Raw genomic sequence first — 24,718 nt, forward strand, 5'->3', positions numbered from 1 at the left:
CTTTTATATGCACTTGCCCACAGACAGGGTAGTATAGACCTATTTTTTTTTTTAAAAAGAAGAAAACTTGGCTCTCCCCTCCCCATTTCTTTTTGTGTCATTACAAACGCCTCAATCATAAAATGAATCAATTACTTTATCACAGATGTAATTAATTAGCCTTTGACTGAAACGAAACTTACACATTTCGCAAGAAATGGTCACAATACGTAATAGTATAAACAGTATATACAACATGTATGTAATAAAACAGGGTAAAAACATGGATTATGATGTTGCAATTTGACGAAGTTTCATACATAGTAAATTAAATAATTCCAAGTTAACTGTAGTGTCATGAGTAGTATAAGGGCCTACTACTATCATGTTTGGATTTTAATTATAACATATTGGTATATGTTTGTTAATCGAAGGTTATGTGCAATAATATTTCTTTAAATATTTATTTCTATAAGGTCTCTGTAGCATGGACATACAAGTACTGTAACGACGACACATTATACAAAGGAATCCACATGACTGAAAACAGTCATTGTAGCATGACCGGTGAACGACACTCGATAAGCCATGTAGCTTTCGATATCGGTAACCGACACCGGTGCAATGCGGAAGACTTTGTACAGCTAGTACAAATTAAAATAACTATTTTAGTGAAGTTTTGTTTTAATACTCAATAAACCTATCACAGTTCGAAGCAGAACACACGCAGAAGACTGTTGTAAGAGATAAGACTCGTACAGAGTTCATAACATGACCCTGGACAGGTACAAGCTAGTTGTCGTCGGAGACGGGGGGTCTGGAAAGACGTGTCTGTTGACGGTGTTCTGCAACGGCACCTTCCCCGAGACGTATGTCCCTACGATCTTCGAAAACAGCATCAGCTCCATCACCGTCGATAACAAACAGGTAAATTTGTTTTGTTAGTGTTTACCGTTGCTATGGATTTTTATTCATACAGATATGTGACGTAACTTAGGCAAAACAGAATAATATGTGTGGTTTAGATTACATAAGTCAGAAAAATTAGCGTAGAAAGGTAGGTAAGCTCAATCTTTTCATTTCTTTTCTCTTTTTTTTTGTAGGTAAATTGTATAAATATTTTGTTTTAAAACCTGAACTATTTTATATTAAGATCTATGTAGCAAGAGAGCAAAGTTTTTCTTGAGTTTAATTATATTTAATATAACATTTATAAAAAAAAGACAAAAACAAAAAAACAACCACCGATGTAAAATTAGGCCCTAAGATTAATATAGATGTATATATGTGATATAAAGCAAAATAATTAAACGCCATGAAAAACAGTATTTAAATGAAAAAGCTTTTATATCTATATGTCTAGTTTGACATCCAACAGTAAAATAAAGTTTGTACAAATTAACATTACGATTCACACAAAGAAAACAGATTGTCACATGAACAATCATGTTTTCATGCATGCACTGACATACTGTTCGATGTTTTCAACTTTAGGTCCTACAAAGTACATGTACATGTATTCGGTTTTGGTCTGAGGCTCTCATGGGTTTATTTTGTGGTAAAATTTTAAAAGAAATGAATGATATAGAGTATGCATCTATTTCTTATGTCCAAAGTACAATACATTTTTTTGTACAGAGTATGTAACGGTATTATTCTAGGAAGATATTCTTCGTAGAAATTTCTACTTTCTGTTTCGGAATTTCAAAACTGAACTTCTGTGTTAATCCTAGCAACAGTTATCGTCAACTGCTCTCATGCAAAACACCAATGTGTCGCCATGGTTTTAAAGATGGCTGATCAATGCTATTCTATATTTGGCACTTGTGCATACTTTTCTCTCTCTCTTTTTTTCTTCTCTTGCACATTTATTATTTGTTCATAGTTTTAGATGAAGTTACATAACCTGACAGCTATGGTGGCAGTACTCATGACGGGAGCAACTGGGCGGGCAGAATATGCTCACCTTTTCGCGAACACCTGATATCATAACTGTTTTGACAGTGATTCATGAGTGCAAGCTTTCACAGCTGTACTTATTCTAATGAGCTCTGTCCATGCTAGTTTTGAGTTAGTAAACTAGTCTGGGGTCAGCCCTCTTTGTGGCGGTGCAAGAGGGATGGAATCTTCAGTAAAAGATCTCCTCGGGAGTGGCAGTCTTCCTATAGATAGTTTCATGGAATCGACCGCTATTTTGCCAAATGCCTATTAGACTCTGCATTGTACAGAGATTCGGCCCTGATTATGTATTACGGTTTTGTCGTTTAGTTTTATTAAAACATATTATATACTATGTAACATAAAGAATGGGATGGTGCCCTGAGCGTTAAAATGGAGAATGTGTTTTATGTGACGATGAACAGTTATTATAAGCAAATTATATCAAATAATGGCAATATAAGCCTGGAGCCAATTTCACAAAACATCGTAAGTTTACATGTGCGATTTACGGATCTACCGGTCATATGTTTACATGTGTCTGACATCTATTTCACGCATACAATTACACCATTACGGAAGCTGGTGGAGTATTTTACGGACAACAAGGAAATCAAATGTGTATTCTGCTAACTATATTTATTGAACTATAACAGTATAAGAATTGTGGTTTAGTCGTAGATTTACGTTTACGTGCAAAACAAGGCTTACGATGTTTTGTGAAACTGGGCCCAGTGTTATTGTTACAAGCTAGAAATTGAAATGAATCTCGTATGTTCTGGACATATCATTTCCTGATGTGACGCATGACTCGTAAACGAATCTAGATATATTCTATCATATGGTAGGTAAAACACATTGGACCGTTTGCAAATTAGCATTTATAACATCTTTGTCGGATGGACTCGGCCACCTCCGACAAATATACATAAGAACACGCACATATGTACGAACATACGCATGTACCTACGCACGTACACCTACAATTGGTCGTTTAGGTTATTTCCCGTTTAACCCAGTGTTTTCGCGACAGACATATTAAATGTCGTGGTAAGGGCAGACATGCCTGTTGTTTACCTTTAGTGTCAGGATAGCCTTTGTTAATATGTAATTTCAGTCGTTAAGTGGCCCCACCAGTTGATATAGCCTTTGATATAACAATCGTGGTGCACTAACTGGAGCAAGAAACAACCCAGCGGAACCACCGACGGAAGGAAGGAAGGAAGGAAGGAAATGTTTTATTTACCAACGCACTCAACACATTTTATTTACGGTTATATGGCGTCGGACATATGGTTAAGGACCACACAGATATTTAGAGAGGAAACCCGCTGTCGCCACTTCATGGGCTACCCTTTTCGATTAGCAGCAAGAGATCTTTTATATGCACCATTCCATAAATAGGATAGCACATACCACGTCCTTTGATGTACCAGTCGTGGTGCACTGGCTGGAGCGAGAAATAGCCCAATGGGCCCACTGACAGGGATCGATCCTAACAAAAATGAGTAAGGTGTGACCGTTTACTTTAAAACAAAAAAAATCACCTTTTGCTTTAAAAAACAAATCGCCCCCCCCCCCCCCCCCCCAAAACTACTATAACAACAAAAATGTATGAGTAAATCTTTCAGTTTTCATGCCCGAACCATGCCATTCCTCTGGTATATCAAGGGCCGTGATAAGTGCTATCCTGTCTCTGGGATGGTGTATATAAAAGCAATCTGATTAAAACCAGCCCCACTGGTAGACCAGATTGGTATAAACGATCCCTTGCTGATAATGGAAACATTTAACGAGTTTCCTCTGAACCCTGCGTAGCATGGGCAGACAACGACCATCCTCGGTGGCGCAGTGGTTAAGCTATCGGATTACAGGCTGGTAGGTACAGGGTTCGCAGCCCGATACCGGCTCCAACCCAGAGCGAGTTCTTAAGGGCTCAATGGGTAGACGTAAGGCCACTACACCCTCTTCTCTCTCACTAACCACTAACCAACTAACAACTAACAACTAACCCACTGTCCTGGACAGACAGCCCAATGTGTTTATATCTTGAGATTTTCACCAACAACTAAATTGTGTTTACCTCGAACCACAGTCACCTCGAACTACCGCTACCTCGTACTATTTGGTTCTGATCCTCGATTCTCTATCTGTCCCTCTGTCTCTCTGTGTGTGTATCTCTCTCTGTGTCTCTTGGTCTCTCCGTGTGTGTGTGTGTGTGTGCGTCTCTCTCTCTCTCTCTCTCTCTCTCTCTCTCTCTCTCTCTCTCTCTCTCTCTCTCTCTCTCTCTCTCTCTCTGTGTGTGTGTGTGTGTGTGTGTGTGTGTGTGTGTGTGTATTTCAACAGTTTTTCGATCGTTCTGATCGCTTCTTCCCATTTGAATTGTACTTACCCGATGCCACACTTCGCAAGGATCTTTTTGCACTCAGGTCCAGTAGACTGCCTTCGAGTACCTCACATAATTCGTGTTAAATATTATGTACAAAGATGAATTCCATAAATACAATGGCAATGGAAGCCGCAATCTTTGTCACTTAACTTGCTATATAGGCCTACACGACGGTCGAATTTTGGTGGGGGTTTTTAAATTATTATTATTATTATTATTATTATTAAAAATTCAAACTGACTAAGAACTCTCTATTGCAGTTTTGATTCTTCTTTAATTCTGAATATTTATATCTGCAGGTAGAACTGGAGCTGTGGGATACCGCCGGCCAAGAAGAATATGACAGGCTCCGCCCACTTTCTTACACGCACAGCCACGTGGTGATCATCTGCTTTTCGTTCGACTGTCCAGACAGCTTGGAAAACGCTGCAGAGAGATGGAAACCGGAAATAGCACATCATTTAGAGAAAGTGCCGATCGTTTTAGTTGGAAACAAAAAAGATCTTATTAACAGCCGTACAGTGAGAGCCGATCTGGCCAAGTACGGCCAGAGACCGATCACAAGCGAAGATGGACGGAGAATGGCGACTCGTCTCGGCGTCAGCGCCTACCTGGAGTGCTCTTCTAAAACACAGAACGGTGTTCAGACGGTGTTTGAGACGGCAACGAGAATAGCCATGTCCTACGCGGTTAAGAAACCAGCAAAGGGGTGTACATTGTTGTAGATCAAATTGTTAAACGCTATTGGCGTAGCCGCGGGGAGTGAGTGTTGGGGAGGGGACGCATGGGGGCCATCTCGTTTTAATCCCCCACCCCCACCACCTTTAGTATTATCCCCATAACACGACTCATATATAGTATGGATAACACCCCCACCCCCAACTTCCCAATGTGGATGAAATCCTGGCTACGCCAATGTTAAAATTCCAGTCTAACTCTTAAATCATTATTACCCAAATTTGGGCTCCCTAGACAATTGCTTGTTCGCCTAGAGCAGTGTTTCTTAAATTGGGGGGGGGGGGGGGGGGGGAGGGTGTGTAAGAGAGCACGGGAAGTCACTAGAATACGGGAGAGTTATATAATCATGATAGGTATATTATAAATGTTTAAGAATCCCTGAAATTATGTAGAGTATACAAACATTATTCGAAAAGGTTGCAACATTTTCCCGTTTGATGCAGTATAAATAATTGATTTGATTGAAACATTTTTTTTTTTTACAAATGGATTTGGCACAACTTATACAACTTACTAGGCCTTCTCCATTTATTTTTTCAATTTAAATATGAACAGAAATAAATATTATTGAAAAGAGAAAGAAAGAAAGAATAAAGGAAACAGAGAAAAGACGCAATTAAGTTTTCTATGTATTTGATAATGAGGCAGCAGGGGCCTATCTCACAAAACATCGTAAGTTTACGTCTGCGACTAGCTGTTATGCCGGTCATACATTTATATGTGTTTGGCATCTATTTCACGCAGAAAATTACATCATTATAGAAGATGGAGCATTTTAAGGACAAAAGAAAATGAAATATATGTATTTTAAACTATATTAATTTTGTTGTACTATAATAGTAATAAAAATTGTGGTTTAGTCGTAGATTTACGTTTACGCGCACAACTAGGCTTACGATGTTTTGTAAAACTGGGCCCAGGTTTGCTAAAAGAAAACAGAAAATACAAACAATTGAGGCCACTGCCCTGAGTTTGCCACTGTCGACACATGTTTCCAACGAACAGAAGTTAGAACTTTTTTAAGGATTAAAATAGCACATTAAAGGCATTTTCTTGTTTAGAACATCAGTGCCGTTATATTGAATGTTTTTTTGGTGATCCTAATTTGGAATAAAAGTAAAATAAAGTTTGGACAACTACAAAGATGAGGTCGACCCATGCTCATGCAGGGGGCTGGCTGGCTTTTGCCCGAATTAAACGAAAATGCTCGAATCTGGATAACAGCATTTATTCATATTAACATTTCTGCCAAACAGCTATATAGGGTTCCAAACGAGCCACTACACATTTTTTTTTTTTTTTTTTACAACAGAGATTACAACTAATTTTGAGGGTAGAATGATGGAAATACATGGTAAAAAGGTCTCAGGCTAGTACATTTTGCCCGATTACCTCTATCATTTTTGCCCGAATTTGAGGTTTTACTCCAGTACTAGGGGCACAGTCACCCCCACCCCCACCCCCACCCCCACCCCCGTCTTGTAATTGGTGTAGATTATGACGATCAAAAACATGATTAACATACAGTCACGTTTTTATATCAATATGTCGCCCCATAACACGACTCGTAGACAATGTGGTTGTCTACTCCCCACATGGTGGGTGACCCCTATACATAATCCTGGCTAATGTAAACAAGAAGATGTATTTAATATGTAATTTCAGTCATTAAAAGGCCCAACCAGTTGAATATATCCAAACAAAGGCAGCAAACTCTTGTTATTCGTCCATTATCCCTTGTGATTTCTAGTCTGTGTAAGCAGTTCTCCTATATTATTATTTGAAAGTTATAATTTAGTTAAAGTTTGTTTTGTTTAACGACACCACTAGAGCACATTGATTAATTAATCTTCGGCTATTGAATGTCAAACATTAAGTAATTCTGACTCGTAATCATCAAAGAAAAGCCGCTACATTTCCCCCAATGCAGCAAGGTATCTTTTATATTCACTTTCCCACAGACAGGAAAGTACATACCACGGCCTTTGACCAGTTGTGGTGAACTGGTTGGAACGAGAAAAAACTCAGCTGAATAGATCCACCGATGTGGTTCGATCCTGCTACGACACAAGCGCCTCAAGCGAGTATAATTTACTTATTATTATTTATTATTATTATTATTATTATTATTATTATTATCAAGTAGAGTTCTTTTTTTGAACGTTGGACGCCCCACCCTAAAAACCCCAAAAACAAACAAAAACTGAAGCCGCCCCTGTCCCTCTATTCAAAATCCTAGATCCGCGCCTGTTTACTGTCTATACGGAATGATACATTGGCTTGTGAACACTGCTTAGAGCAGACGAGACTATTATAGCAATGTTACGTGTTACTAGCAGTCACACTTTACCCGAGATTCGAGATTGGAGATGGGAGCACAAAAACCCATAAAAAATCTAAACAAAAGAAAATAAAAGTTACAAAAACAAAATTACAAAAACAAGGTATGTGCTATTTTGTCTGAACGTGTAGAGATCGCCTTTAATTTATTGCTAATCTGGCAGCAGTGAGTTTATTTGCACAATGTACTTGTTGATGTACTTTCTTCTGTTGGTGAGAACATCATTCGTTATTTTTGATAACACATACTTGTTAACACATGTACGTGTGTTAACAATTTCAAGACATACGATTGGCTGTTCCTAGGTGATGACCAGGTCACCAATGTCATACATCCAATGAAAAACAGCAATATCGAAATCAATTACACTGTGACGTATAGTTAAACTGATAAACATTTGTCTGTGACGCGTAAGTTTTCGCTCGTTAGATACATTTTAAAACAACTCGTTGTAAGATAGATGGTATCTAACGGCCACTCATGTATTATTCTCTATATCACAGATGAGGCGGGAGTCAGTGTGGTCAAGTGCCAACACACACACACACACACACACACACACACACACACACACACACACACACACACACTCCACGTCCCTAACCCCAATGTGCTGGAGAGAAAAATCTTCACATTTGGGTAAAAACGATGAATATGTTCGGACAAAATGAGCTGGTCTGGAAGCTTTTCACCTTGTATTTCCATCCTTCTACTCGTAATATTCGTTGTAATCCATGTAAAAATGTGAACCCAGTATAGCTGTTTGGTACTAATACTAATGGCGTGGCCAGCATGAGACGCCTGCCTCGTCTGGAATTTCCCCAGATTTATTTTATTTTTCTCATGACACTGATATTTATTTTACAGGTCTAGGTTTACCTCGGCGTTTTTTCGTCTCAGGCTACGCCCCAGAATACTAATATCAATAAACGTTGTTATCCAGATTACTGGCTTTTTTTAATTCAGAAAAAAATTAGCCATCCTCCCCACCCACCTAAAAAAAATTGAATAAATAATTTAAAAATTTTTTATATACCGTATGTATTTTTTTAATGGGAGCTCGCATATAGTTTAAACAATATTTATTTCACAAAAGAAATGGACTGGCAAACAGGCCATTGGCCTATATTAATGCCTCTCCACACATACATTGTTACATACAATTTATAATATACACATATATCAGTTGACATGTTCTTCAGAGAATTAGAAACAATTACATAATTTGTACTCAAACATAAAAACAAGTCTAAATGACCATTAAATTAATATACTTGTCCATGCGTACACGTACCCACGTACATAAATATACCCAATGTCCTAAGATTAACTTACATCAGTGATTCTCGCCCACCGCCCACAGTACAGCAGCCAAACTTGCAAGTGACAATGTGATGTAGGATAAATGGCTTTAAGAAATTAAAACGTGAAGCGTTTTGACAATTCGAAAAAATTATGAATAGATTCTGCTATACGTAAATTAAGGTCCAGAGGGTAATCATTATTACCATATAGCACTGTATGGAGATCAAAACCACCATTATAAAAATACATTGTTGTACGAATGTTATCATATAGAGGACAGACAAATAGGAAATGTAACATATAGGTGTCCACAACTACAAATGGAATTATCATAAATATGTCTTGTATATCTATGAGCGTTGAGGTCACTGCATTCTAAACGAAGTCTACAATGAATTATTTGATTTAAGCGTGATCCGAATTCTAATTTTTTTTTTATTTAACCCATTTATCTGCGGGGATATACAATTTTTAAATTTTCTAAAAGATTCTATTTGTCTTATATTTTCATCAATACTATTCCACTCACGAACTTCTGAGAGTAAAAACGATTTTCTGTATAATTCTGTTCTAGAGTCAATATATTGCAATTGGTCAGCATTACGGAGTGAGTGATTTCCAGAAACTGTTTGGGGTACCAGCGATGATAAATACTGTGGAGTTATGCCTTTAACCATTTTATAAAAGGTACATATTTTATGAAATACACGACGTTGGTTTAAAGGACTGAATCCAGTTTCGCTATAAGTTTTCTCATGGCTTGTCCCCCTAACAGCATCACATATTGTACGAAGGGCGTCCAACTGAAGTGTTTCTAATATATTTGCATGGGCTTCTGTACAATTATCCCAAATATAATCACAATAGTCAAATACTGGAAAAATAAAAGATTTATATAATGTTTCTAGTGTTTTTCATTTTAGACGATACTTTAAACTACGGAGACAATTTATCATTGGCTAACTTTATAAACAAGCTGTTCTATGTGGCAATGCCATTGGCCGTCCATTTGGAATGTAAGACCAAGATGTTTATGACTGTTTACATCAGTTATTTTTGAATCTCCTAAGAATATATCTGGTTGGATCTGCTTGTGGATCTTTCTAGAAAATGTGATTGATTCTGGGGTATTCTGGTGAAAATTTAACCTGCCACTTCTCTGCACAGCTTGATAACAAACTAAGATCCAAATTTATTGTACGACACCCTACTTGATAATCATCTAAAACTACACAGAGAGAAGTGTCGTCTGCAAATAATTTAATATTACTCTCAATATTCTCCACTATATCATTTATATAAACTAAACACAAAAGTAGTCCTAGCACTGATCCCTGAAGCACTCCTGCCAAAATAGGCTTATTATCAGATTTAAACCCATTGATCACAGTTAGTGACGTAGGCAGGATTTTGTAGGGGGGGGGGGGGGGGGCACCTGACAGCCAAGTAAACAATGATATCGAGTACGCCACTGATCACACCTAAATTTCCCGGGATTGGGGCGGAGGGCATGCCCCCCTCCTCTCCCCCCCCCCCCCCGGCTACGCCACTGATCAGTCTTTTGCATTCGTTTTTCTAAGTAACTTTCAAACCACAGTAAACGTCTTCCACTAATTCCCTTAGTCTGTAATTTATATAATAATCCTTTATGCCACACACGATCAAAAGCCTTACTAATATCATAGAATACCGCTTTGACTTCTTTGCCCTCATCCAATGTTTGTAAAATAAAATTATAAAGATCGGTCAATTGATACAATGTACAATCACCAGACCTAAATCCAGATTGCAAATTAGATATTATATTGTTTTCCAAGAAGAGACTGGATACATATTGTAAGACACGTTTCGAATATGCTATCACAGAATCGAAATATTTAGTTACATATATTATTATTATAACATGCTGAATGTACATCGGCATGTTATTATGATTGTCTGTCGTCCGTGACAATATGCATATTACATTGACGTATATATTTACATATATGACATAGTTTGCACCTGTATGATAATTTTGCAGACTCTAATCACCTAGTTCGGTACGTAATAAGTAAGTAAACATAAGTAATACGCCTGTTATGTTCGAAGCTAATAACCACATTTATAACAATATATATATACATACATACAATAAAGTACTCTTATAACGAACTGCAAGGGACCAGGAACATCGGTTCGTTATAGCAGTAGTTCGTTGTAAACATTTACAGAAGTTAGCCATTTTCATTCAGGAAGTCGGCCATTTTGGATTTTTCAAATTTAAACACCATAAACACAAGAATTAGTGGGGTGTTGTTTTTTTCAATATTTCATTTATTATCACCAATAGAAGCAAAATATGCAAATAAATACAACATGTTGAATCAAATGAGTGTTCAGTCAGTCACGTTTCGAAACAAAGTTGCTTATTTTTGTCTGCTTAGTGAGCGTTGGTCTCATAGTCATGTCGGCAATCGAATAAAACAGGCATAGCTACGTCAAGTTTACTTTGGAAAAACAGTGTTGTCGTGTCCGTCATGATTGCGCATCTACCGAAGAATACTGTTCAACATTTCATAATATTTGTGTTACCTACCTTCAAAACATTTAACGCTAATTACAATGACTGTATAGTGAGTTTTATGTGTCAGTCTTATTGTTGGAAACCGGCACCTAAACAAGCCATTCCCAGTCTGGAGCTCGACGCGGTAAGACGTGTTTGTTTCGCTTGTGCACACTGCACGTGCTTTCGTGTGCTCGACTTGGGGATCCTTCATTTCGTTGTTTTTGCCAGCGAAATGAAGTTTTCTACTGGGATGTGTGCGGCCATTGGAACTGATTGAACGCTGGAACGCTTCTCGTTTCGACAGCCTGCACCACCAGGTTGGATTCTTTTTTAGCGACATTCCTTGCCTCCACGTCATTTCTCCGGCTGAGTATGTTAACTTGTTTTTTCGTGACTCGTATGACGGCCATTCTGCAGAACGTCACGGTTGTTCGCGTTAGTCTCTACATGTCCGAGCCTGTCCTAGCAGCACTGGAAGATTGACCGCCCCACTCTAAGAAAAAATAGGAAGCGGGGTCGGCCCCTACTACTCTTTTCTAGACTTTACTTTGCTTTATAGTGATACCATCTCGTATCCTCCGGAGTCGGGCCCGTCCACAACACTATACTAACCCATGACGACTGGACTATACCCTAGTCTGATATTCTATCTCGTTCAGACGGATCCGGCTTCTCAAGATCTGTATTTCAGCACAGCACTACACCTTCAACCTCTAATGACTGCCAATCTAGGGGTTTTCTTGACGGGATGCAACCCATCTCGTCCCTATAAGCTGTGCACCCAAACGGCCTTAACGAGGCCAATCACGTGGACATATCGATCGGACTTTAAACTTTTAGATCTGTGTTCAAAATTTTATGTCGAAATTACTTTTTTTTTTTTAATATTATTAAATAGTCCGATCCTCTGTTCTTTATCTCATTTAATTTTGGACTGTCCTTCTAAAATGCTCCAAATTATACAAATATTCGCCGAGCAGTCAATTCTTTATATTTTTAGCTAATAACTGTTTCTCCTTTTTTTAAATTTATTCTATTAACTTTTTTACTAATTGCTATTTTCAAAATTCTGCCCATTTTCAAATCACAAATAACTACATTTATATATAGAACAAGCCTTAACAGAAACATAAATTGTGATTGAATGTTAGATATCGAACAACAGAGCAGGAATGGACAAAACTACAAAACGATTTATCATAAATAGTCATTTATATGGAAGCATATTACTGCCACGTTATATTAAAAAAAAACCCACCCTAACTTCTAATTAGAACTTAACATCTCGTAATTAGGACTTGGTATGTCCTGATTAGGACTTAATATGCAGAACTAGACGCGAAAAACAAAACTGAGGAGAGTGATTAATTGCTCCGCTAAGTTACGAGTTGTAATTTAAGATATTACCGTATTGATTCTATATAAATTCACATGCTAAATGGAGATTTAAAAAAAAATTAAGCTTCTTGAACTAGTCTTAGGGAAGTGATGGCGGGGAGCAAAAACGACAGCTCCCCTTAATCGGCGAGGTCTGGATATGCTTGGGAAATATATGAGGATAAAAGCAGTGGAAAAACATTCAACTTTTTCATTTACAGAAGGTGCTTAAAGGGACATTCCTGACTTTAAAGCTAATAAAATAGACAGTAATATGGATTAGTAAACTCACCTGTGATACATTTGTGTAAAAAAAATCAATGAAAAGTGCGAAATTGAAATACTTACATAGAACAATACTTTCGGGATTCCCCATGACACGATTATTTGAAATCCTCACGGAAAGGTGAAGGTCAGAGATCGCAGTGATGACGAGAACACAAATTTCCCACAATGCAATATTCAACATGGCTTCGATGAGTACACGTTTTTGGGATGCAGTCGATTCGTCCAGTGGACAATTTGTCCACGGACGATCCGTCCACTGAAAATTCGTCCACTGAGGAACTCGGAGACGATTCGTCCACTACAAAAAATCAATTGCGGACGATTCGTCCACTGGGTTTTTATTTCCCCAGTACATTTCCATGGGTGGAAGTTTTCCGGATTTTCCGATTATTCTGGGTCTCTAAGGGTCGTTTTTCCAAATCGTGTAAATCCGTTGAGATTTTCATAGGGGAGTGGGTAGGGGTTATGACCCAACTTCTCCGATTGTTGATAGATAATTATTCCAAAGTTCAACAAAAAGTTCGATTCTACAACCTAATTTTAGCAATGATTCAATCCGAGAAAGTTTCCCGATGTAGCAGATGCACATTTCAGTAAGTGCGCGGTTTGTTTTTGTTTTTTGTGTTCTTTTTTTTGTGTATTTTTTGTTAATTTTTTTTTTTGGGGGGGGGGGGGGGGGGGGGGGGGGGGGGTTACGGAGATCGCCGATCCTTTCGTTCGATTCCGACAAAACTGACTCAATGCGATCACCAGTCAACGGAAACACAAAAATCGCAGTCCGTGAAACGAGATCCGGAAAGTTGAATCAAGTCGCGTCTAAAACAACACCTTTGTTTGAATGATGATGATGATGATAACTAGTTTAACGTGCCCATATACCACTAGGGTTTCGAACACGCCCATCCCGAGTCCGACCTCCGATAAGATCGGTGGCCTGACTCGGGAGGGGGGGGGGGGGGGGGGGGAGGTAGTGTTGAAAATGGGCAGAATTTTGAAAATAGCAATTAGTAAAAAGGTTAATAGTATATTTAAAAAAAAAAAAAAAAAAATTACAAGCCAAAAAAAAAGAGAAAAGAATTGACTGCTCGGCCGAATATTTATATAATTTGGAACATTTTAGAAGGACAGTCCAAAAATAAATAAGAGAAAGAAGAGAGGATCGGACTATTTAATAATATTTAAAAAAAAGAAGTAATTTCGACATAAAATTTTGAACGAAGGTCTAAATGTTTAAAGTCCAATCTATATGTCCACGTGAGTGGCCTCGTTAAGGCCGTTAGGGTGTGGAGGTTGGCCTACGGCGAACTGATGAGCGGAGAACCAGCAAAGGCGGGGATGAAGTGCTTCCATCTCTGGTCGGCGAGGATGGTTATAACACTCCGGTAGTCGTTGCCAAAAAGGGCCTTGACGATCCTGTGGATGGTATGGCTATCCATCTCTCTAACTAGGACCGCTTGTCGATAGACTCCTTCTCGGCGCTGAGTTAGTACCAACCCCGTCTTGCCGGCTGTAGACTTGATGGTGTGTAGCTCGTAAGCGCTTCCATCAGGCAGTTGTTTCAGCTCTGGTTCCACTAGTCCGCCCATCAGTAATGCCGGATCCGAGGTGTCCCCCTGCACGAACTTCAGGAAGCCGGACCTGATTTTCCCGATCTGAACTTTCCAGACGGCTTCCGAGTCGGAGGGGGACGGTGCCTGTGAAGGTGGAGGCCTTGCCTTGTCAGGCTGGTCGCTCGGCTGAGCGACGGCCTTCCTCTTTGCAACGGCTCCTGCCCGGACCGCCGCCTTCCGAACTGGCAAGACTGGTGACAGTGGCCAGTTACGTGTAGGCGGTGGCGTAGAAGGAGATGGAGGTCCGTCTGCGGGCGTCTCGCACATCGGCGCGTTGAGAACATCCCTCGGTGTTGACGGCGGGTCCGGATGAGCTGGTCCTTTCATCTTGGGCCGAGCCGGGGGCGGCGACACAGAAGGGACCGCCGCTGGCGGTTGAGCCGCCATTTTTCTTCCCCCCCCTGAGCCGCTCCTGGCGCACGTTTCTTCTTCCTCCGTTCTCTTCCCTTCCTCTTCTGCGAGTCCGAGTCGCCGTACACCAATATCGGACCCAGTGTACGCGACGTGAAACTTCAGCAGCGATCCAAAGCTTGCAATCAATCCCCCCATGGGGGGGGGGGGGGGGGGGGGGGGCAAGCCGAGAGCACAGGCGACAGCGTCCAGCTTCATCGAGAGTTAGCTTGGAAGTGTTGTTTGAATGACATTTGTTGTTTTGTTGAATTGTTTTTTAATGTACATTTAATTATATTGGAATTGAAGACAACGAGTTTTTATGTTATTTCGAGGTTATTAGGCATATGGGGATAACATGTGACGAGGGAGGGTACAGTGGATATAATGTACGCCATTGAAGGAGAACATGACATGGGGGGGGGGGGGGGTAATAAAGTCTTCCGACGCGGAGGCTTGCATTACCTATTTACCACATCGTGACATGCGAGATAATGTACGAGCGAGTGGACGAATCGTCAGTGGACGAATCGTCCGGGGCATGATAATGAATACAAACAGTTAATAAAAAAATTGATATTAATGTTGAATTCTAACTCTATTTTACTTTTTTGGTTATAGTATACCACAAAATAATGTTAAGAAACGATTACAATGTCAAAGAAATAACTATTAATATGTACGAAAAAAATGCAGTCATCGAGTGGACCAATCGTCCGTGGACGAATTGTCCAGTGGACGAACCGTATGGAAAGCACGTTTTTAATGTTATTTATTTTTTAATATTGACGTTTTGCATTGATTACCAACGACTTTCCATTTGTTTCCTACAAGTCAGTAGAATTACAATTTCTTTTTTCGTTAAACTAAGCGATACGAATGGACGCATTTTGAAAGAAACAAGTAGAAATGATGCCGATAACAATTCCAAGATTTCATAATAATGTTCTTTTTTTTTTTTTTAACTTCAACAACTTTTTGATCTTGTCTCTATTCTATTGGCTTCGGCTTGGCAAGCCTTCTGATCGTTCTAGCATTTAGGGTTAGGGTTACTTGTACTTATAGCTATAGAGATCTATAGATGTTGGAAAGATCGGAACTTTGTCCATTAGTCAACTCGCCCCAACCCAAGCATTATACTCATAATACTGTGATGGTGCAATTTTATGGGAATCTGGTCGTTTCGGCCGGTTGCTAGTCATTTCGTACCTAATTTGGTCCTTTCGTACCATTGCAAAATTGAAAGTCATATCGTACCCAATCTAATTACGTATATAAGATGCAAACACCACCTGCAACTGACTTTATAAATCATTAAATATTTAATTTTGTCCCTAAAAAAAGATCAAGTCATTTCGTACCATACACTGAAACAAATTTGTTGTTAATTTAAGGGCGTTTCTGATCAGCAAAAAAAAGAGAAAAATATTGTCATTTTATATATAGCCTAAGTAATAAACATGAGCAATTGGCTGATTTGGTAATCGATAGGGTAGTCAATGTTTTCAGTGATTGTTATTGTTTATTTCTTAAACAAATAAGATAATAAGTAATAATAAGTAATATTCGACCATTTCAGCTGGTCACTGAAAAAAATTGTTCATATTTATTTATTTATTTATTATTATTAGCATATTTATTAATTATGAATGTAAAAAAAAGCACACTTTGGTCAATTAGAGCCAATTTCAGAAAACATCGAAGTTGGCCGTTAGTAGTACATACCAAATACGGCTCTTGTCAGGTAAAATGGAAATAACAGTTGACAGGTGTTATGGTAAATCAATAACGATATGCTGCACAATAATGTGTTCTGATTTTCAAACTGTCAAAGTAAATTTAAAAAACTAAACAAAAAAACACTGCTTTTATGCTATGGTCGATTCGTTTTTTATATACTGGTATGAAATGACTATGGTATGGAAAGGCTTCTCACAATGGTACGAAATAACTAAGGTACGAAATGACTTTTTGCAATGGTACGAAATGACTAGGGTACGAAATGACAAGGCAGCATGGTATTTACATGTGCTCTACGTCACAAAAAGGTCACGTGGTGCGCTTCAAATGCATGACAAGTCGAAGGGAATCCTCCGTCTAAAAATAGACTTTATTTGACGGTTGAAGGGGAAAATAAATTGATACGTACGAACAAAATATTTGGCAAAAATGCACATTGAGCTACTACGAACATTTGGGGGACCAAAAACACATTGGATATACAGATATAGATATTCTGGACAAGAAAATGTAAGTAAATTGTCATTCTAACAATTAAAACAGGTTTTATTAGCCGGAAACTTTATAGCATTGCAACAAAGTCAGGAATGTCCCTTTAATTCGCCATTTCTATAGGTAAGTATCGTTAAGTATCAGTAAGTATCGGTTATCAATTGGTGCATCTTTCGTTTCAGTTCAAAATACAAATTATGACAATACTGTTTTCGGTAATATCAATATTACGTTTTTTGCGACCGTTTGCAGCTCATGTTCGACAAGGATGATACATGTATCACTGTATTCTACTGACATATATGCAGACTTATTTCATCGGTGTGGCTGTGGCATTTCATTTCATTTCAACTTATTTTCGTGCTTATATCCAGTTAAGGTTCAAGTACGCTGTCCTGGGCTATCAGCTATTTGGGCTGTCTGTACAGGACAGTGGGTTAGTTGTTAATTATTAGTGGTCAGTGAACGAGAGAAGAGGGTGTTGTGGCCTTACACCTACCCACTGAGTCTTTAAAACTCGCTCTGGATGGAAGCCGGAACCGGGCTGCGAACCTTGTATCTACCAATCTTATGTTCGATGGCTTAACCACGACGCCACCGAGGCCGGTGCATGCTCAGCAACCAACATCGCAATCGACATTCAATTCTTAGTGCTACTCTTCAGTTTTTAAAATCCTGTATCCTCCCCAAATTATTAATAGTATAATATTATAAGCACACTAAACATTTAGCACATTAATATATATATATATTTTTATTTATTTTTAGATATTCCTAATATGTATAACCGGTATACCCAATCTAAATTTCGAACAAATGTCCGACTCAATATCAAGTAAATTAAATGATGAACCAACAAAGCAGGGCAGATATAGAAATGAATAAAAACATTGAGAACAATCATTATGCAGATGATTAATAATGTGGGTACTTTTTCGGTCTACAGGAGAACAAGATCTGTGAAAATCGGTCTAATTTTAGATCACACCGTCCGACTTGAAAGCGAATGTGTCCGAGTAACGGTCGAATTTAGAAATGGTCGTATTTCCGCTAATAAAGTGCTTATTTAAAAGGGAGTTTGATTCTATTGTAAGGTATAATATAGCCTTTTAGACGAATAAGATTAAATATTAAATGCAATTTCAATGTTTAGAATATCAGTGTTTGTATATGCAATGTCTTATTTATCATCCTAGTGTTTGTAGTAGTTCAGACGAATTTATTCTTAATGATTTTTTTTTTGTACGAAATTATTTGGAGATAACATCCATTTTGGGCTACTACAAATATTAAGAGGCTAAAAACACACTGCGTATACAAATACTGATATTCTAAGTAATAAAATGTATTCAATGTGTAATCTTGTCAGAAACATGTTACAATAGCAGAAAGGTTATTAGTCTCTTTGCAGGATGGGACGTGGCCAAGTAATAAAGCGCTCGCTTGATGGAAGGTCGGTCTAGGATCGATCCCCGTCGGTGGACCCATTGGGCTATTTCTCGTTCTAGCCAGTGCACCACGACTGGTATAGCAAAAGCCGTGGTATGTTCTACCATGTCTGTGGATTGGTGCATATAAAAGATCCCTTGCTACTAATGGAAAAACTGTAGAGGGCTTCCTTTCTTAGACTATATGTCAAAATTACTAAATGTTTGACATCCAATAGCCAATGATTAATAATAATTCAATGTGCTCTAGTGGTGTTGTGAAACAAACTTTAACGTTTTGTCTCTTTAAAACGAAATAACACTTGCTACTAATGGAAAAAATGTAGTGGGCTTCCTTTCTTAGACTATATGTCAAAATTACTAAATGTTTGACATCCAATAGCCGATGATTAATAATTCAATGTGCTCTAGCGGTGTTGAAAAACAACATATAACACATGTAAATGAAATCTAGGTAATATCAGTTATCGTTTAATGCATCAAACATAATTAGCTGTGATCTAAAATATCAAGTTTCACGATCAGTTAACCCTAATATTAAATGGAAACTTGTATTGCGTAAGTCCGTCTTGACCACATAAATTAGGTCAATAGTATGTATCAAGGAAGTAGACAATTGACATAGCCTACTACTACTACATGTACTACCAGCTGACACATGCATATCGCTCGTTTACTTGTACTTTGTCTTAGCGGGCACCACTGAACACTACACGGATCTCGAAGAACCAACAGTCAGGGTTAGTTTTCTTACTGTTGTCATTGTCACTCTATTTGCATGCCTGTACCAATTTAATATTCTGGCACATCGGTGTCGGGCTGATAGTTTTCTTAGGATTTATCTCATTACTGGTTCTTGTTTTCTGTTCTTGGGAAATGTACTTACATCAGATTATATTTCTATTTTCGTTTTGTCTAGTTATGCTTTCTATATATATAAAGTATAAGAGAGTGTGAAAATGAGTACTGAATTCGGTTGCTTTAATCGACAAATTTAGATTGCTAAATTATGTTTGTTGTTTGATCAAAGGCGTATGGTAGTAACGCCCCTTCAGCTGGCGAAATATATTGGCAGTATTTAACAATTGACAAACTATATAATATCATCATTGAACTCATAAGGTAAAAGGGATCCGCCCCTTCGATAAAATAACCTCAAGTATGCCTATTATAGTGGGTGATTTAAAAAAAAGAAAGAAAGAAAGTTCAATTTTAATTTTTTGTTTTAATAGCGGAAAAAGTAAGTAAAATCGGAACATTGATATTTTTTCCCAAAAGCAGTTTATTATAAAGTGTATTGATAGAAACATATATTTTTTAGAACACACACACACACACACACACACACACACACACACTTCTTTATTCCTTGGAGTGTTATTTTTGCCCCAATGTTTCGATTTTTTTTCTTTTTATGCCACCCTATGGACTATTTAATATTCCGTTAATGTCGACACCGGTCGTGCCGACAATTTCACCTGTAGAAGTCCTATAAAAGGAAATCCTGACATGTTTGGAGTTAAAAATAACACCTGTAAAAATAAAGAAATGCATTTTATTCGGTAAAAAAATAAAATAGTAGGCCAATCGAGACTGAAGCTTTAATATGATGTTCAAATTGATTTTTGTTTGTTTGTTTTATTCCAGCCAGTGCACCACGACTGGTATGTCAAAGGCCGTGGTATGTGCTGTCCTGTCCGTGGGATGGTGCATATAAAAGATCCCTTGCTACTAATGGAAAAATGTATCGTCATTCCTCTCTAAGATTATGTCAAAATTACAAAAAAATTGACATCCAATAGTCGATGATTACTAAATCAATGTCCTTTAGTGGTGTCGTTAAACAAAACAAACTTTATTTTATTTTATTGTATTTTTGTTACTGACAGATACATCGTTACATTGCAAATGACGGATATACACTAAGTTATCTCATCGGATGTACAGTGGATGCGGACATTGCGAGTAATCTGTATTTGCGGCCAGATATCTAGCAGTTTGGGGGATTGAACTTTCACCGGCCATGGACAGGTTTAAGCTGGTTATCGTCGGTGACGGTGGCTCGGGAAAGACGTGCCTCTTGACGGTGTTCTGCAACAACGACTTCCCCAAGGTGTACGTGCCCACAATTTTTGAAAACAGTATCAGCTCCATCACCGTTGACAATAAAGAGGTAACAAAAACAACACAACACTATCTAGTAGATGTTTAATTACCATCAGGGGGTGGGTTCAGGATTTTGACAAAAGCAATGTATTTCGTTTTATCTAAATCTAAAGATAACAATCCATCAATAGAATGTAAGATAAAATTGTTTGACACAATAGTATTACCTATTCTTCTGTATGGATGTGAATTATGGGGTTATGAAAACATTGACATCATTGAAAACATACACATAAATTTCATGAGACGCCTGCTCCCGGTTAAAAAAGGTACACCGATATTTATGTTATACGGAGAACTAGGATGTAGACCGATTAAACTAATTATTCAACAAAGAATGATACATTTCTGGGCCACAGTTGTATCAGGAAAACAAACAAAACTATCCTTTCTATTGCATGCATTTATGTTACAGGACTCATCCGTAAATGGACACAACTACACTTGGATCCAACATATCAAACAATTATTTAACAACCTAGGTATGACGGATATATGGTTGTCTCGAAGATTTTCAAAAAAACAACAACTTCTTGAATATATCAAATTGAGGCAGCATGACCAGTACCTTTAAACGTGGAACAATAACATTGCATCATTGTCTAGAGGAAAAAATTATACAATTTTAAAAAATCAGCTAATTTTTGAAAAATACCTCACCATAATGCCTGAAAAACTATGGATCATTATCCTTAAATTCAGAACGTCAAATCATTACCTCCCGATTGAAATAGGACGGTGGAATAATACACCAGTAGAAAATAGGTTATGCACACTTTGTGATTCTAACGATATTGGTGATGAATATCATTATCTATTCACTTGTGCCTTCTTTACTAAATCTCGAAAAACACTCCTAAAACAATATTATTATGTGAACCCCAGTACCCTAAAATTATAAGAGTTAATGACTAAAGTACTAATCAAAATTATACCCAGGTGATTTTCCAGTCTTATATATTATTTATAAAAATCTCTGGTATAAAAACCATAAACATGTGTCAGTATTATTATGACCTATTATGGTATTCAAATAACCGGTACAAAAAATGACAATAAATGATCTGTTATAGATAGAAATATGAGATGTATTTACAATTTTACTGCAAAACATGTCATTTGAAACGAACTATAACACCCAGGTTGATATTTGATTACACCTGACAGGTGAAATCACAAGTACTAAGTGTAAGAATACATAGCACTACAGCATATTAAATCAAATAACTAAAATAATTATATAAATTTACTAACAGCCAAATGACTTCTGTTGTATCCATATAATCAATGTGCTAATAAATAATTTGTTCAAATCTTAATCTGACAAAGCAGTATATTGAACTTCATTGTATTGGAAAGGACAGATGTATTATTTCTGCTATCAATTTCAACCTGGGTGTTATAGTCTGTTTCAAATTACATATGTTTTGCAGTAAAATTGTAAATACATCTCATATTTCTATCTATAACAGGTCATTTATAATAATTTTTTGTACCGGTTGTTTGAATACCGCAACAGGTCATGATAATACTGACATATTTGTATGGTTTTTATTCCAGGGATTTTCATAAATAATATATAAGACTGGAAAATCACCTGGGTATAATTTTGATTAGTACTTTAGTAATAAAATAGGTGTCCTAAGAAAAGTCAGCAAATTAATTAAAGAAATTAATGATAAGTTTAAAAGATCATAGCTATTTATATCAACATATACCACATCACTCGAGTTAGATATGCCTTATTATTATATCACAGATATCCCTATTTTAATAAATCGAAATATACTATTTGTAATTATTCATATTTCCCCATATGCCATTGCCTAACGGCCTGGGTGTAATAAAGTTCTGTTCTGTTCTGTTCTGTTCTGACTTGAGAGTGGGTGCAACTCATGAACAGAAAACTTGCCTAAATAACAAATGGCTTTGTTGAAAGAAGTGCAGGCCTCACGCGAGGTGTATGTGTATGTTGTGTGGAGAGAGCATTTAAATCATTGTTAAACCTTAAGAACTGTCGTTTCACAATTAATATTAGTCTATGTGCCTGTATAGGATGTACATGTGTACTATTTTATCCACGAAAAGTGTGTGTGTGAGAGAGAGAGAGAGAGAGAGAGAGAGAGAGAGAGAGAGAGAGAGAGAGAGAGAGAAGGGGAGATAGAGGGGAGATAGAGGCGCCGTGTGTGTGTACATGTGCGTGCGTGCGTGTAAACATTTGTGTGTGTGTGTGTGTGTGTGTGTGCGTGCGTGTCACTGCGCACACGTGCGCATGTGTGTGTATGTGTGTGTTAAAGAACGAGAGAGTCACAGAAGGAAGAGTGGTGCAATAATAATACAAATTGTTTTAATTGTATTTGAGCGTGTAAAATGTGCAGTGTTTTGCAATACTTTCAAAGCAATTTATAAATGTGATTTACTATAGTAAAAATAACACGAATTTATCAAATATTTCGATATCACTTTCATAACGATATGTATTATGTATAGATGTATAAATTAAAACAAGGTAACTCTTTTCGTTTTTTGAAAATAGTTTTCATCGTTTATTATTCTTACAGGTGGAACTCGAATTATGGGATACCGCTGGACAAGAAGACTACGACAGACTGCGCCCTCTGTCCTACCAAAACAGTCACGTAATTCTAGTCTGCTTCGCCTTTGACTCCCCGGACAGCCTGCAGAATGTGGCGGAAAAATGGAAACCGGAAATCAACCATTATATGCCCAAAGTACCCATCATTTTAGTCGGAAACAAAAGCGACCTGATCCACGACAAAACGGTTATAGCCAACCTGGCAAAAGCAGGGAGGGCACCTCTAACCGGGTCGGACGGAAGCAAGATGGCGACCAATCTGCATTTCAGCGCTTTCTTGGCGTGTTCTGCAAAAACGAAAGACGGTGTGCACGAAGTGTTTCAAACAGCTGCACGTATTGCAATGCTAAACAAATCGAGAAAGATATCAACCCCATGTATTTTATTGTAGATTGTATATATATCTTTTTTAAAATGGGTATTGTTGATTTCAAATTATAAACCATTTTTACACATACAGACACACAAAAACGTATGTATACGCGCGCGCGTACGCACACACACACATTCATTTCAACTTATTTTTGTGCTTATATCCAATTAATGTTCAAGCACGCTGTCCTGTGCATTCACCACAGTTATCTGGGCTGTTTGTCAAGGACAGTGGGTTACTTGTTAGTGAGAGAGAAGAGGGTGTAGTGGTCTTACACCTATCCATTGAGTCGTTAAAACTCGCTCTGGGTGGGAACCGGTACCAGGCTGCGAACCCTGTACCTACCAGCCTTATGTCCGATAGCTTAATCACGACATCACCGAAATTGTCCGTTTTCTATTAACAAGAGTTCAGGAGTTCTGGAGCGTTTTAATTGATAAAACTATTCTAGCCTATTCAAAGTGGTTTGCATTTCTTTCAAATACACATTATTTTCCCAAAGCCCCTAATTTACAATATATAGAGGATACTCCCCGAGTGTCTTGTGATATCATAATTTATCAGCACGAGTTGATAAAAGTATCAAATCCGAGTGCTGATAAATTATGATATCTATCACAAGACACGAGGGGTGTATTCTTTTTATCATCCATTATCATTATTTTCATTTGCGACAGTTGTAAACAATGTCAGTAATGTGGGTTGAATGTCAGCGGTGTGTGTGTGTGTGTGTGCTAGAAGCTTGCCCTCTCAATTTTGCCATTGAAAGATGTTTCCGACTACATATGTATATATATGTATGTATATATATGTATATATATATATGTATATATATGTATATATATATATATATATGTATATATATGTATATATATATATATATATATATATGTGTATATATATATATATATATATATATATATATATATATATATAAAGAGAGGCTATTACCAGAGTGTTTTTCGGTATCGTCAATATCATATATTAGGAATAAAAATTG

General features: G+C 37.6%; 2 protein-coding genes across 2 annotated transcripts; both read left to right on the forward strand.

Annotated features, from left to right (window-relative positions):
- Positions 1–557: 557 nt before the first annotated feature.
- Positions 558–5,151, forward strand: LOC121380761 (rho-related GTP-binding protein RhoA-D-like). Its single transcript, XM_041509725.1, has 2 exons — positions 558–906; positions 4,606–5,151. Exons 1-2 carry the CDS (start codon positions 751–753, stop codon positions 5,029–5,031), a joined length of 582 nt encoding a protein of 193 aa, XP_041365659.1. The 5' UTR covers positions 558–750; the 3' UTR covers positions 5,032–5,151.
- Positions 5,152–19,239: 14,088 nt separating this feature from the next.
- On the forward strand, positions 19,240–23,760 carry LOC121380762 (ras-like GTP-binding protein Rho1). Its single transcript, XM_041509726.1, has 3 exons — positions 19,240–19,323; positions 20,473–20,756; positions 23,311–23,760. The coding sequence occupies exons 2-3, from the start codon at positions 20,607–20,609 to the stop codon at positions 23,734–23,736; spliced, it is 576 nt and encodes a 191-aa protein (XP_041365660.1). The 5' UTR covers positions 19,240–19,323; positions 20,473–20,606; the 3' UTR covers positions 23,737–23,760.
- The last annotated feature ends 958 nt before the right edge of the window (positions 23,761–24,718 follow it).

The sequence above is a fragment of the Gigantopelta aegis genome, chromosome 9 (assembly GCF_016097555.1).
Source record: "Gigantopelta aegis isolate Gae_Host chromosome 9, Gae_host_genome, whole genome shotgun sequence".
Classification (NCBI taxonomy): Eukaryota; Metazoa; Mollusca; class Gastropoda; order Neomphalida; family Peltospiridae; genus Gigantopelta; species Gigantopelta aegis.